This window comes from Nesoenas mayeri (assembly GCF_963082525.1).
Source record: "Nesoenas mayeri genome assembly, chromosome: 6".
NCBI classification, from domain to species: Eukaryota; Metazoa; Chordata; class Aves; order Columbiformes; family Columbidae; genus Nesoenas; species Nesoenas mayeri.
Window position 1 is genome coordinate 10,680,894 of NC_137545.1, and position 15,834 is coordinate 10,696,727.

Sequence of the window (15,834 nt, forward strand, 5' to 3'; positions counted from 1 at the left end):
TTTGCGCTCCTGGCCGGCGGGTTATTCTCCTCCTGCATGTGAGACGGCTGCTTTTGGACACCCGCTCGGTGATGCTGCTCCCGCCTCGCTCGTGCTGTACGCAAATCCTCTCTTGTGCAATGGAGAAATATTTCCCTTTGTCCCTTTTTGATATTTGCCGTGCTATTAAAATGCTCCCCCACCCAACACGCATGTGCACTTTGCCTTATTGGCTTTCTCTCTCACTCCCCCAAAAAATCTTTCTAGCACTTGAAGCTGCCAGCTTGTTTTTTGGTTTTGTTTTGTTTCTCTGTTGACTTGAGCAGCCAAGGCTGGGTGTTAGCATCCATCTGCCTCCCGGGTGTGAAGTGAAGCCGTAAGAGAAAATCAGACAACTTTCAGCCCACATTCCCAATGTCAGCAGGGAGAGGCTGCGGGAACTGTGAGGAATTCCCAATTTTCTCTCCCCCCTATTAGTAAAAACTTGTGTTTTTGGAGGAAAAAAACCAATATATTGCTGTAGTTCAGGCAATTAAATGAAATACATATGTAAACCAAATGGATAAGCAGTTAAAATAATAATCTGCCTTTCAGTGCTGTGTTTTGCCCAACACCCTGTGCCTGCCCCTCTTGCTGTACTTATCTTGGTGGGTCAGAACTTGCCCTTAGGTGTGTTTATCTTCAGTGTTGAGCACAGCGGAGCCTTGACCTTGCGCAGGGCCTCTCATGGTCCTGCCTGTGGTCCTCACCCGGACAACAGAGGCTCTTCATGGAAGAACCCCAAGAGAAAGCCAGCGAGCTGAATCCAGTGCCCCATGAAGGTGACTGGTCCCTCCTGAGCACATTGCCAAAGACTCTTCTGTAGCAGAGTGAAGAGCTACGGAGCTTTGCTTTCCCCCTTTCCTAAAAATCTGGAGACAACTAATTTTCAATGACTGATGGATCGCCTTGCCAGGATAGCTCCATCTACAAGGAGTTTCTGGTTGCTGGACTGTCTGAGACCACATCTCTGGGGACACCTGCTTAGACTGACAGCAGATACCAACTAATCCCAGCAAACAGGTACCATCTCAACCTTCTGCTGATCTTATCTGGTGTGCCCAGCTTCTCCCCAGCTCTGCTTGCTGTGTTTCATATTGTGTGGGTTTTTTTTTTTCAAAACCGTTTTGTTTTGCTTACCGCCCAAGAATTTCGTCCCTGAACGCCGAGCAAAATCTGGCTTTCATAACGGAAAGGGAATGGGCTCCGTCTCTCCTGCGTGAGGAACGTGCTCGCTATAAAAAGATAGCCGGAGGGAAGAACCTGGAAAGGGCAGTGAGGGCTCTGCTCTCAGCAAATGCAGGAGAGGGGATGTTGCCTGAGACTCCTGGACAACCAGCAGCTTTGTGGTTGCAGATGCTGGTGGGTATTTTTGGAGAGCTGTAGAAGAGATTGTACTACTTGATGTTATTTTCTGGCACATCAAGTAAGGAAAAACCACTCTGCTTGCTTTTTTGGCTAAGCAGCTCTGGAGTTCTGCTAGAGTGCCTTTATTTTTATTTTCACTAGGATTTTCAGAGCCTGATTTAGCCAAGTACATGCTTATTTTTAAACCTAATCATGTTGTTGTCTGAACTCATCACGCTTCAATTCTGCCAGCGTCCATGGGCTTGGACAAGCACTTAGAATTTAAGTGGATGCTGAAATGCTTTGACCACTGACAGCTGTGAAGTTCGGAGGACCTGTCTGTCCTCGTCCAGGGAGAGTGGGGGTCAGGGAGGAGGACAGGGGTACCTTACATCTCATCCTCTCCACTGTGGGACAGTGAGAGACTTGTCCCTCTGTTCTCCTTCTCTGGCACCTAAACTTGCAGCAGTGTTGTGACCATGGTGATGGATGTGGGATGGTCCAAGTGACCCGCTTGGTGGCTTCTTGAGATCTTGCTGCAAGGTGGCACTTGGAGCTGGTGACAGCCCAGATCTTGGTGGGGACAGAGAAACCATCAAATGCCCAACAGGTTGGTCCTTCCTCCAGCATGCCATGTGCTCCCCAGTGCTGTGTGAGCTGAGAGGTGTTGGGGGTCTCTGGGATGTGCAGGGCTGAGCTGGGAGGCAGCACAGGCTGAGCACTGGGCAAGCTTCAGCACGTGGGTTTGGAGCTACAGGAGGTATAACATCTACAGCTTAATCTGCTCTTTGCTGGCAGAAAAGCTGAAGCTATTTGTGCCTTTGCTTGCAGGGTTGTAAATCTGATGCATTTGACTCTGCTCCTTGATGGGGGTAGAATTAAGGCATTGTGGGCTGAGAAATGGAGCACAGTTAAAACAGCAATTTTTAATTTCTTTAAGAATTAAGACTGCTCTGCTGGCAACTAGGAGTGAGTCCCTTTAACCTGCACCCTTGCTCTTTTTAAACATGGTCTTTTTTGCCACAGAATAAGATGTCTTGTTCTGCAACATCCCTGACTTGCTTTAAGATTGAGAGCTTGTGTTAGGCACTTTCATGGGAAAACACGTTTTCTTTTTTAAGCATGCATTTGATGGCGGGTTTTAATGTAAACTTTTAATTGCCTGTGGAAATAGGATTAAGCAACTTTGGGGAAATAAAATATGTGCTTTCTGGGACTGTTGAAGCCCTGGAGTTCCAAGTGCTAAAATGTCCCATATCTTCCAAAAAGTGCTGGTTAAAATGTGTTGCCTAACCCGTTTATCCTGCTGGCCCATGGCTCAGGACTGACAGGGCGATGCGGGCTGTTGGAGCCGTGCATGTCAGCGTGTGCCCCAGCAGCAGGGTTTGGGTAGGGGAGCCAAGCCTCCGCTCCAGGTTATCTGGTGTTTTCAGAGCAGCCCCGGGGGTACGTGTGACAGGTCCCTCGGAGCTGTCAGCACCCTTGTCAGGCTTCAGCAAGTTGTATCGTATGGCTGTTGTGTTGGCAGGTAGATAATCATCTAATCCTGGCATCTTCCTGGGGACAGACAGACAGGCTGACACCGCTGGAGCTGAGTACAGACCTACCCTGTTTGTCTCCACGGGCCATTTTAATCACCTGCCTTTCCTGTGCTGAGGAGCATGAAGGTGTGGATTTTCAGTTTTAGTTTGCAAGTTTCTGGCTTCCTGTCACTTCTCCTTGGCGTTAATTTATTTTTCTTGCCTTGGGTGAGGGAGTAGAGGTGAGAACCCACTGCCTCCCCTTGCCTTGTCTTCTTAATATTTTATGCTGGTGGGGGAACATAATAAAACAAAATAGAAAACACTTAGAAACCTGTTTTTCTTTTTATAAGTATTTTTAAAAATATCTTTCTTATTCTTCCCCCTCCCCGTTTTGTTACTTTTTTCCTTTTTTCTTATTTATCTTTTCTTCCTTTTTTCTCTTCTTCTATTTTCCTGTTTTCTTCTTTTATTTCCTGTGGTGTTTTTTGTTGTTGTTGGGTTTTTTTGTTTTGTTTTTGTTTTCTGCTGTGTTTTTTCTTTCCTTTTCTGTTTTTATTTTTTTTTTCCCTGTTTTCTCCCCCCACCCCGCTCCGGCTTTTCCTCCGTTTTCCCCTTTTTTCTTCCCATCCCGCTGTCAGTCCCCTTTCCCTCTCTCCAGCCACCGGCTCCCTGAGGCTCCCTACCCCCCCGCAACCCTCCATCCATTCACCTCTTAAACCTTCGCGCAGACCTCAAAAGATCCTCCCCCCACCCCCCCACCCCCCTTTTCCTTTACCGGGGCGCAGCGAAGCACCCCCTCTCCGGGCCGCGCCGCCACCGGCTGCCCCCAGAGCCCCACTGCGGGCGCCGGGCGGGGCGGGGGCGGGCGGCGGGGCCGGGCCGCCCCCGGGGGCGGTCCCCCGCCGTGGCTGGATGGATATAAGGGGCGGCGGCGCCGAACCGCGCTCCGTCGGTCCGCCAGCGCTCGGCGCCCAGCCCGCGGGAGGTAAGGGCGGGGGACGCGAAGCCTCGACCCGAGCGGTGTTGGAGGGGCCGCGGGGCTCGGGGGGGCGGTGCGCCGCGTCGCGGCTGTTTGTGTCCCCCATCCCGGGGAGGGTGACAGGAGCGGGAGGCTGGAGCAGCGTGGCCGCCGCAGTCGAGCTCCGTCGGGCTGAGCGCTGTGGCATCCCGCAGCCGCTCTCGGCTGCATCCCAGCGCCTCTCGGGGTCACATTAGAGGTGGTAGGGGAAAGCCTCCTCTTCTCGCAGCCCGCCCGGTTTTCCTGTGGCCCGGTTAGCGGGCTGGCACACCTTGGTGTGGCAAAGGTTGGTAGCGTGCTGGGAGGGTCTGAGACTTTGGAGTCACCTGCTTTGGGCCACTGGAGCATCCCGGCAGCGAGCCCTACTCGCTTCTGGGTGCTCTTTTCCCCTGCATATCTAGGTGTGATCCAGAGCTTTGCAGGAGACTTGTTTCTTTCCCCTCTCTCCTTTTTTCTTGTTGTTTTTTGTTTGTTTGTTTTGTTACAACTCAGAACTGCAGCAGAGAATTTATATGAGTCAGACTCAGTCTTGCAAAGCTCTTCGAGGGCATGGGTGTCCTCCACAGTGGCCAAACAGCCTGGAAGGGGCTGTGTTGTCCATCTCCTTGTGCTGGAGCACCGGGCTGGTCATTTGACATGGGGAGAGTGAAGGTGCATAGGTGACAACCTGACCAGCTGTCCTGGCTCTCCTGGCATAGTTTGTTTTCTTCTTCACTCAGGCAGGTCTGAGTGCAGGCAGGATGGGCTGTGAGATGCTGTGGGTGGAGGAGAGGGTGCTGAGAAGTTCCCAAAAGTGCCAAGGGCTTGAACACAGTGCTAGACTGCCCTCTGAAGTAGGGATGCTCGTGCCTGTTTACTTCCTTTACTTGCTTCACAGCCTGTACGGGGTCCTGGGCGGGAGGTAAGGTGGGGAGGGTGCAGTCCTGCAGGCTCCATCGGCTCCAGGGTGTCTGGAGCAGGATTTTGGCTGCAGCTCTTTTCCCTCATGCCACAACTCTGGCAAACTAGCAGGGACCTGCCATGGCACGTGTGCCTGCCGGACGAAAGGTCAATGGCCTGTAAGGGCTTTGCAGTGCAGTGGACACAAAATGCAGTTCCAGCTGCCTTCATGAGGTTTTAGGATATTGAACTGTCTGCAGAGAGCGCTAAAGGTAGTTTTTTTAGGAGCACAGAGTGGCTTTACTGAGTGTGTCTGGTGGGTTCCCCCCCCACCCTGACACCTCCTAGCTAATCTGGGTGGGAGTCAGAGCTCGGGTTACAGCAGCTAGTCCCAGCCTATAGAGAGTTTGGCCTCATAAGGCTGTAATCTCTGACTATAACCACTGCAGCCGCTCCTCCTCAGCCGGCCTTTGAGCCTGGGAGGCCGTATCGGTTTCAGATTTTTATTACCGCGCTGGGGATGCGAAAGCACACAGGCATGCGGACGGCCCCGGACAGATGGACACACGTGCATGCAGCAGGACCTGCTCTTGGAGTGCAGGCAGCCTGAGATTTGGGCTCAGCATCATTTCTGTTCCGTAAGATGCCTGAGGCAGTTGTGAGTGAGCAGCTGGGACCGTGGTGCTCTCTTCTAGCTGCTGTCCCAGGCTGGTGGCCATGGTGTGCCCAGTGTGGTCTAAGCCACAGCCTCAAGAGCTTTCTGCTGACCTTTTGTTGCCTCCCTGCTCACCTGAGCTACCTCTCTTAGCACCGGTGATCTGAACTCCCTCAGCCAGGTCTGAGTTTCTTCTCTGTTGGAGGTTTGGTGATGGGTGGTCACAGCCCCGTCCCGGAGGCTGGCTTGAATTGGGGTCTTGAGACATAGGGTGAGTGGTCCTTGTTGGACCCTGTGCCTTTCTAGAAGATGCCCAGGCACACCTGTGCTACTTCTGTGGAGTGTTAAGGATGTAGCCTGGTGTTCTCCTGCTCTGCTTACCTTGCTGGCCACAAACACCAGCATAAGACTGTGGCCTGTGCTATGGGGCTGGGAGTTTTGTGGCTTTTTGAGTGTTTGCTTTAGTAACTGTGGGGTCGAGATACAGGGACTTGGAGAGCTTTGAAAAGGGTGTGTGCTGGGGACACAGCTGCAGTGGTGGGACCCTGGATGAGGTCCAGCAGGAGAATTGTCCCTCTCTCTGAGTTGCTGATGTGAGCATCCCACAGAGCTGTGCCTGGGCAGTGAAGATCCCTGCTGCCCGGACCAGCCGGGTGGTACAGGCAGCTTGAGGGTGGCCTGCGTCTCTGTGGGGTGTGGGATCAGCCCTTCTGCCCGGCGTAGAAATGGCTTAGATCAGCCTCTGCTTTCCTGAGCTGGAGGAGAGGGATCATTTATCCCAAGACAGAAAGCTTCCACTGTTTTGGCTCCCTCTTTAGCCGGTGCTTTATTAAACTCTGTGCTTAATTTGGTTTAAATCTCAACTCCGTCTTTCAGCAGGCCAGGAAGATGAAAGCCTGGAAGGCTGCGTAAGTTTGAAGTGATAGGTTAGATCTCCTCGTGGGGCCAATTTGGGCTCTGTTTGTGGAGAGATTTGATCTCCCCTGGATGTGTACATGGCCCTCCTCATTGTTAGTGCCACCAGGTTCCCCCTCCACCGGGACAATAGTGCCTTGAGTCCTTCCTGATAATCTCCCCCCTTATCTTCCTTCTCTTCCGTAGCCTGCATCTCTGGGAGGGTGGGGGGTTTGGGAAGAGCCAATTATGCAGGTGGAAGAGTGAGAGGTGCTGTGTCAACCCAAATCCCCTTCTGAGGAGCAGGAGTTGGAGTGAGAAGAGAATGGTTAATGCAGGAGCATGTCCATGCTCTTCCCTATTCACTGTCCCCTCCTCACTCCTGTAAGCCCCACCAAGAGGACCTACAGTGGGTTCAAGGTTGTTTAGAGATAAAGGGTGGCTGCAGGAGTCATTTCCCCCCGTTGTTCTCTCCAACCTATTGCTCATGCTGGCATTGCCCTGGGGCTGGGCTGGGGAGGTACCACTCACTGCAGAGGCTGGAGACATAAGGAAGAACAAGGTGGCCACCATTCAGGATGTTGGAAGTGCCCATGATGGGGACCATGGGTGGGCTGGCTGACTTGATCCTCCAGGTCCAGCAAAGAGGACAGAGAGTGAGATGGCATCCGTCCCTTGGAAACCCACCTTTCCATCTTCAATTTGGTGCACCCAAAGCTGGAGCTTCCAGATATGGGGCTCAAAAATGTGGTTGGCTGAAGCGTGGTGGTCACAGGCCAAAGCGACCGGCTGCTGCCATGGGTGGTACTGTTGGCTCTGTGGGGTGGGAAGGTCCCAGTGGGGGAGGCAGCGTTTTTATGCCGCCCCAAAAGCACAACGGTAATTAGCAGCCCAGATTTGGATTTTGTGTAAGCCTTGTGGGTCTGCGGGGGCCCTTTCTTCTGCTGGTGAGGAAGTTAATGAGGAGCCCTGTGCTTTATCCACTGCCTGCTGATGGAGGAAGGCGCTGAAGAGGCAAGAAAAGTAGACGTAGAAAAGCAAAAGGGTGAGGAGGAAGCAGTTGTTATGGAGCCAGCTGTGATGGGTGAGCATTTTGTAAATCAAAGCGCTCTCCTAAAAAGAAAACTTAAGCCCGACAGATCTACTCAGCAGTCAAGCTCTGGCTTTTTTTTCTTTTCTCAAAGCTATGTGATAATCGTTAAAACACAGGGGATGCTTTGTAAAATAGAATTCAAGGGAAGTGGGGAGGATGAAGCAGGATTTAAATTTAAAATTGGACGAGGGTACAAAGCCCCTTAGTTCCCCATTTCTGCTTAATGCAGCTGGAGCTGGGCTTGACAAGATGCTGACCAGAGCTTGTGGTAAATGTTTTACGGTACTGTGTATCAGCCAGATCAATTCTACTACGCTTGAGGGAGTGCAGATAAAATGGCTTAAAGATTCCCCTGCTGAAAGCAATAGTGTCATCATTTATGCCAGAGAAGACAGATTTAGTTGTCTGACGTTTATTTGGCCATGGTGTACATTGCAGATTTCACACCCGGGGATGATAGCCAACCTGATGATGTCAGATGTGAGCTTCAAGGAAAAAAAAATAATAAAAAAAAAAAACGAAAAGCTATTGCTGTTCTTCTTTTGTCAACCTCATGAGTTTTGCTAAGTGTCTCTTTTGGTTATTTTACTCCGTGGATCTCTTTAATGGAAAGTGCCTTGAAGAGTAGGGCATCACTAAAGCAACATGTCCTGCATGTGCTTCGCGGTATAAAAATGGCAGCAGAAACATCTCTGTTAATGCAGGTTGTTTTGTTTGATCCTCTTTTGCCTGTAGGTCACTTGAACTCCAAACTGAGCGAACATGAGCGCACTTGATTTGGCTTCCATCCTTGATTTTCTGGAAACGGCCAACTTATCGGAGATCAACTGGACGTGCAACAACGGTGACTGCATCACAGTGGATGCGACAACATGTCCTGGCACGCTCAACAAAAGCGCTCTGCTCTACACCCTGTCCTTTTTCTACATTTTCATCTTTGTCATAGGGCTGGTGGCCAACTCGGTCGTGGTGTGGGTCAACCTCCAAGCCAAAATGACTGGCTACGAAACCCACCTCTACATCTTTAACTTGGCTATTGCCGACCTGTGCGTCGTCATCACCCTTCCGGTGTGGGTTGTCTCCCTCATCCAGCATAACCAGTGGCACATGGGAGAAATCACATGCAAGATAACTCACCTTATATTTTCCATCAACTTGTACGGCAGCATCTTCTTCCTGGCATGCATGAGTGTGGACCGCTACCTCTCCGTTGCCTATTTCACCAATTCCAGCAATCGCAAGAAGAAGATAATCCGTCGCTGCATCTGCATCTTAGTGTGGCTCCTTGCCTTCTCTGCATCTCTCCCAGACACTTACTATCTCAAGACTGTTTCCTCCAACAACGAAACCTATTGCCGTCCTGTCTACCCGGAGGAGAGCTTCAAAGAGTGGTTGATTGGCATGGAACTCATCTCCGTCGTGCTGGGCTTTCTTATCCCTTTTCCCGTCATTGCTGTCTTCTATTTCCTCCTTGCAAAGACCATCTCCGCCTCTAGTGACCAAGAGAGGAAGAGCAATGGGAAGATCATTTTCTCCTACGTTGTTGTGTTTCTCGTCTGCTGGCTACCCTACCACATAGCTGTCCTGCTTGACATCTTCTGTAGCCTTCATTTCATACCTTTCAGTTGTCAGATGGAGAACTTCTTGTACGTCACCCTTCACATCACTCAGTGTTTCTCTCTAGTCCATTGCTGCGTCAACCCCATCCTGTACAGCTTCATTAACCGCAACTACAGATACGAGCTCATGAAAGCCTTTATTTTCAAGTACTCTGCCAAAACTGGTCTCACTAAACTTATTGATGCTTCCAGAGTGTCAGAAGCAGAATACTCTGCTCTGGAGCAAAATGCCAAATGACTGCAACCCCATAAAGAAACCTCCTTGACTGTTTGACTTGGGTTTTTGTGTTTGTTTGTTTGTTTTAATTCTCCCTTCTGCTGTGTGTGTTATGAACGGGGCATGTATTCCAGCCTACAAAAGAGAAATAGCAAACTGTAATTTAAGAGTAGAATCAGGTGCAAAATGGAAGTGGTACCAAAATTAAGCCTTTTGATGCTGTGTTTTGTTTGATCTCCTCCTAGCCTGCTGTGGACTTCTCAACAACGCTATGCAAATGGAAATGACTTTCCAGCAGACAAAGCCATTGTGTACCATAGATAACGTGCATTTCCAGGATAAGCTTTTTCTTCCACATGTAGATTCCCTCTTGTCTCCTTGTATATGTGATATATATATAGTATGTTGTATTTAAAAGCTTGAGACTTTATTTTCTGGCTCTTGGTGTACCTTATACAATTGTATTTGAAAATTAAATATATTTTTATCATGTATTTGAAATATATTGCTGATGAGTGTATCCAGAGTGCTGTAGTCTGAGTGTTAGATTGCAGTTTGGTTTAAACTGTCATAGGTAAGAGGATGACGATAAATAGCAGAATGGAAATGATCTCTTAGGTGCATCCTCCCTGGCTGTCACACTTTATTGACCATAGCTTTATGTGGTGGTCATACCCATGTGTCTGGAGCATGAAATGTATGTACTGTAATATAGTTACCATCATGTTAAAACTAACAGTATTGTAAGAGTTGTTAACTCCTGCGCCTGTACTTCACAAAGCTGTATTGTTATGCACAGAATGAATGATCTTATTTCTGAGAGTTGTCTCTATTTGTAAGTTATTTTTGTAAAATAAATATCTGGAAAACAAAAAATCTATGCCTGCCCGTGGTTTGACTTGCCATCCTCCTCCTTAGGAAAAACAACAACCCAGAAGAAGAAATCCCAAAGCCACCTTCTCTCCTTTGTTTGGTGCAGGGGCAAACAGGTCAGTCTGTATTTTCCTGATGTTTGCTGGCGGTGAGCAGGAACCATTGAATGGAGGAATGTGAGATGGTGCGTGGCGAGAGGGGAGGGGATGGGACGAGCGGCTCTGCGGAAGGCTGCGCTGTTTGGGAGGGTAGAGCTGATGGATTTATAAGGTGAGAGCTTCTGGGAGTGATGAAAGGCTGTGTCTGTAGCTTAGAAATAAACACGTGGAAGAAAAATATGGAAGTATGCAGATGGAACAGATATTTGGACTAATCCAGGTTCAGTCTCAAGCGTTATTTGCTTGTGATGGAATTTGTGGGTTAGCAGTCCTAACAGCATTAAATCCTTTTTTATCTCTTCTTTGTTATGACTTGTGTTGAATTTGCAGTGCCATACTGTCGAAGTATGGGGCAAGATTCAGCTGCTGCAGGATGTAAGAAGTAGATAATCGTGGTCTTTATCCTACACCAAGGTAAGGAATGTTAAATCACAAATGTTTCATAGTCATCGCTGAATTGCTGATGCTGGTTTGCATGTTTTGCGACTCCAATAGCTACCTTGCTGTGAGGGCTATGCTTAAAATTCCCATAAAATCAAAGCATGCTGTTGTCCTGAGATCCCAATAGCCAAACAATTTTGTAATGACTGTATTTTGTTTCTTCCTGTGTATTATATTGCTGCCTTCTCAAAGATGATCCTATAAAAAATAGATGTTTGCCAACACCACACCTTGTATGTGGTGTTTCCAAAAAAGCACTGGTCCATACCCAAATGGGGGAGGCAGTTGTGGAGAAGGGCTGCCAGCATCACTGTAATGATGCTGCTACACTTGTTCAACCTTTTGTGCGGGCACTTCTTACAAGAGATGGTTATTTTGAGATTCCTACAGGCCTTTCTTAAGGTACTCCTGGACTGGAAGGAAAGTGCTCCCTCATACCGATAGATAAAATTGGCAGTGGTGTGTTAATACTGAGAAATCAGTGTTCCTGATTTATCTGGGTGTTGCTTCCCATGTCCCAGTATCCAGATGTGCAGATGTGTGCCCTCTCCAAAGGTACAGGGCTCTGCATCCCACTCCCTTGTGCTTGTTGCTCAGTTTATAGCAGCATCACTGTTTAATTTCAGGTCTAGTCCTGATGGCAGTGTGATTTTTTTTTTTTTCATGTGATGCCGTAGCTGGTTTGGAGGTTTCAGCTGGTTGAAGCTCACAGTTATGGTTTGATTTTGTTTGCTTGCTTGTTTTTCTCTCTCTGCAGTTTGGTACTTGCAGTGCAGCATCAGTCCTGGAGATATCCTGGACGGTGCTGCATGGCAGGCAGGTCTTGCAGACCTGCTGCATAGACCAGACTGATAAAGTCTCCAGACCTTCTCCTTGGGGAGTTAAATTGTGGTGGGATGATGCTTTTTCCAAAAGCAGGGTAAGACTAAGAGCAGGTAAAGGTTGAGATCATGACCCTCACTGTCAACAGCTGTAGCATCACATGCACAGGTACTTTCCAGCTCCATGGATGGGAAGACCTGAGGCTGAGCACCCACCTTGTCTCCTTGGCACCTGAAAGGACAGGTGGAGCTGGGGGGCAGCAGCTCCCTTGCCAGCAGCCCCAGGGCTTGGGAGGGTTGGACGAGGCCCTTTCTGGGGATCGGCACTGTTTGTGTGGAGGTGGGTGGCCCCAAAGTGGCTATGACTCTGGGAGAAAGGTGGTAGTGGGGAGACGACGAAAAACTGGTGGAGGGCAGAACAGTACAGAGGGGCAGAAGGATAGACTTTGTTGGTTTTGTTGTGTATTTTTCATTAGGACTTGTTTTCATGCAGAAAATTCACAAAAATCAAACTTTGGCAGAGCTATGATAGGAAAAAAACATATGTATATGTTCTAAGAGAATTTTTTCATGGCTGTGTGTGCCACAATCCCCCACCTGGTGTTTGCGCTGAGTCAAAAAAAGTGAGTTTGAACCCCTTGGAGTCTGCTCTGAAGGACTTTATCAGCAGATAGCAGGTGAGTGAAAATACGTGTCCTTGGGTAGATGTGACTGTGGCTTACAGTGATTGATGCAATTGCTGCTGTCACCTTGTTTGGCCAAATGTCGCCACCCTGGAGCTGGGGGTGTTGGGAAGGGTCCCTGCTTCCTTCCCACTGCAGGGCTGTGGCTTTGGGGCAGGACTGGTGATCTGGCTGCCTGTGCCCGGGGATCTCCCTTGTTCCTCTGGCAGCTACAGATTTATGTGTTTGAGTCTTGCCTTTGCAAGGAGATCAGATTAACTACGTAAAGGCCTCAGTGGAAAACTGAGTAAAAATTGAACCTTGTCTGTGTTGGAGCAAGTCTTCCTGCTTAACACTTGGGCTTTATGGCTGAAAGCACCCAGTGCTGTCAGACTCCACGTGCCTTGGAGGCAGACACTGAGCTAATAAAAATACATCTGCTCTGTGATAAATGATAGTTCTTTGGATTTTTTTTTTTATATTTATATATATAGAAAGTGTAGTCCTGCTTTACTGTTACTTAAACACAGATTTCTTTTTATGAGCCATAAATGATATTCAGGTGTAGGACAGTGACTTTAAATTGGATCCTCTGGCAACCATCTCTAAAATGTATCACAAGAAATGCTTAACTGGCCTGATTCTCCTTTGGCTAACTCGTGGTTTCAATGCTGCTGACTCTAGATACTAGCCTTTGATGAGTTCACTGAGCATAAAAGCCATTTAAAGTTCCTAAGAAGCAAGAAATAACTCAGCTGTGAGCAATATTTAAGCACATGGCGGTGGCAGCGCTGCCAAAGACAGCTCTTAATCTGCTTCAGAGAGCAGCTCAATGAGAAAAGCTGGGCTGCTACTTTGAGAAGTAGGGCTCAGCCCCTCAGATGGGATGTGGGGCTGAGCAGGACATGATGCAATGGGGATGGGTTTTGGGGGGAACTGAATGTGTACGGAGCGCAGGCTTTGCTTTTAGCAACCCCACTCCATTACAGGCTGAAGAGGATATGAGCCAGAGACTGCTCTCGTTTACACCCTGTATTTACAGCAGGATAATGCTACTGATTTAAAGGGAACTATCCAGGATTTATAGGGCTTTTTATAAGTAGAATCAAGAATTTTAGCAATAATCCTGTGCAAATGCATGTGTGTTAAGTGCAGATGTGCGCATCTGCATCTCTAATGCAATGTAATATAACTGTAACACAGGGACATAATAATAGTAAAACAACAGATAATAACGATGTGAGTTTGCAAAAGTACTTGCATTATAGGTTTATCGTATGATTCAAACCAGGCTTAAAAAGATCCTGAGATGGATAATCCAGCTGTAAGCCTAAAGCATGTGGCAGACTTTTATAGCACCCACTGTCATGAGAAAAATGAGTCTCCTTCCGTTTTGGTAGTTGCTGTTTGAAAACAGTTCATTTTTTTTCTTTTCTTGTAGGTTTTGATCTGTTTGGTTTTCTGAGATTATGTGGAATATGTGCAAAGCCTTAGCTAAAGGTCTCTATCCTGGAAATGTTATAACTTCATAGTACCAAAGAGATACATACATCGTAGCGATGCTGTAAATCCAGGGAGACCACTCAATCTGTGATAAATATTGAGTAGGATGCTCTTCGCCACTGGAGTAAAAGCATTAGAACAAGGTCCTTCTGGTTACTTAGCTTACCAAGCCGGTATATATCTTCACAAGAAAGTGCTGAGAAACCAAACAGGCTCTCTGCAGACTCTGGTGGGCTTAGCTGGGATGCAAAGTATGAAATCGGTACATTTCAACAGGTCCAGTGCAGCAGAGGGTCTGGGCTGCTGTACGATGTACCCTTCTTGACATCATCTGGTTTTAAGCCACTTCTGGTGATGGATGTTTTTCCCTCTCACCTCTAGGTTAGGGGTGCGGGAAACCAAACCCCTATCATGTTTGCTGTCTGTACAGTGCTATTTCCAGACTAAAGGAAAAGAGTTAAATTACATTTTAACAGAACAATACTGACAACAGCAAAGGTCAGTAAACTTTTAAGAAAGGTAACCCTATCAATTGCAACAGAAAATGGACTGACATCAAATACTTTGCTGTGAAAGGCTGAAAAGAAGTAAATTTAGCATGATATATTGAAACTCAAGTCTCTTTCATATGTTGCAGAGCCTCTGACATAGCAGGTTTACTGTTCAAGCTGAGATATGTTGCCTTGCCAACATATATTCTGAGTTAGCCAAGCAGATTTAATGTTTTTGCCGTAGTGACTTTTCCCTTTTTTTGGTGGGGGCACTTTTCTTTTTCTTTTCAAAAAATTGTTGCAGAAGATTTCAAACCTACCTAGGAAATGACCTTAATCAATTTAGTTCCACCGATGAGTATGAAAACTCAGATCATTCTTTTTGCTTTCTTTAAACATTGTCTCTCTTGCATTGAGTAGGGTGACCGAGTCACAGCTTGATAGAAAAGTGTGTTTTGTTTGTTGTTGATTTTTTTTTTTTAATCCATGCAAGTGGCAGCTCTGTTTTGTCCAGAAGGATTGATGTGACTGACAAGTGTTTTGAATTTCTAAACACCAAGGCCTCAAAATGCATGAAAAGCGAATGACACACACAAAAATGTAAATCTTTGGAAAACAAGCACCAACTACTCACTAAAAATAACAATTCTGCAGAAGGGTGACAGACGCTGCATTCATTCTTCCCCTCCCTTTTTCTTTTTAATAAGTCAGTGTTTCTGGGCCACCTATGGTCACATTTATGTTTTCTGCAGCGGGGAATCGGGACGCACAATGAGCCAAAGTCACAGTCGCTGTGGGTCTATCCGCATCGCAGGGTTACAGCTCCCATTGCCACCAGCTTGCTGTGATCTGTTCCCATTGGCTCCATATCGATTGGGGTGACACTGTGGGTCTTAGTCCGATGGACATGTGACACTTGAACACCCCCATTGTTCAGGGCTTGGGCTGCAGGAGTCCCAAGAGAGTGAAATCCTGGAGCCAGGCTGTGCAAACGCAGCCAGAGGCAGCGCCTGACCCACAGACCTCATGTCTCAGCCCTGTTGCAGGTGGGTAAGATGGACTTCGAGATGAGGAAGCCACACTGGTCCCAGTGGATGTGTGTGGGTTGGTGGAGGGTCCCAGACTGAGACTTGGGCATCCCCTGGACTGTCCTTAGACAGGCTCTGCTGCAGGCTGCTTTGGTTTAGGTCTGGGGGATGCTGTTTCCAGAGACCAGAAGGTGTGAGAAGGAAGGAAAGTCAGATTTGTGGCCTCCTGCAGTAACCTGGCATCTCTCCTCCTCCAGGCATCCCATCCCATCCTCATAGTCTATCACAGTCCTGGGTGATGACTGGGGCAAAGTGGATTTGCTCAGCTCAGGATTATCCATGACAACTGCCTGAGGGTATTTTAATCACTGTTGCCTCCTTTCATCAATGGCTGGTAAAATATCTGTGACCACATCACCTGAATGCAGGATGTAACTTCATGAACCATCCCATTAACCCTCTGCGTCATGGCCGCGCTCCCTCCTGGCTCTCTTTTTCCACATGGGCCTACTCTAAAACCATTGCAGGATGAAAGGTACATGAATCCTGCACTACATAGAGGATGCTGAGCCCTTGGAAACGTGGTCCAGAGCT

General features: G+C 47.9%; 1 protein-coding gene across 4 annotated transcripts; it reads left to right on the forward strand.

Moving 5' to 3' along the window:
• The first annotated feature begins 659 nt into the window (after nt 1-659).
• ACKR3 (atypical chemokine receptor 3) lies at nt 660-10,139 on the forward strand. 4 transcript variants are annotated; one of them, XM_080346832.1, is made up of 3 exons: nt 660-1,041; nt 2,894-3,032; nt 8,163-10,139. In XM_080346832.1, the coding sequence occupies exon 3, from the start codon at nt 8,190-8,192 to the stop codon at nt 9,282-9,284; it is 1,095 nt and encodes a 364-aa protein (XP_080202958.1). In that variant the 5' UTR covers nt 660-1,041; nt 2,894-3,032; nt 8,163-8,189; the 3' UTR covers nt 9,285-10,139. The 4 variants fall into 4 exon arrangements, with proteins under 4 accessions (XP_080202958.1, XP_080202956.1, XP_080202959.1 ...); XM_080346830.1 differs by lacking the exon at nt 2,894-3,032; XM_080346833.1 differs by lacking the exons at nt 660-1,041; nt 2,894-3,032 and adding an exon at nt 1,194-1,380.
• Nucleotides 10,140-15,834: the final 5,695 nt, after the last annotated feature.

Coding starts and splice junctions, on each gene's coding strand:
- ACKR3 (XM_080346832.1), top strand. CDS start 8,190: ATGAGCGCACTTGATTTGGCTTCCATCCTTGATTTTCTGGAAACGGCC.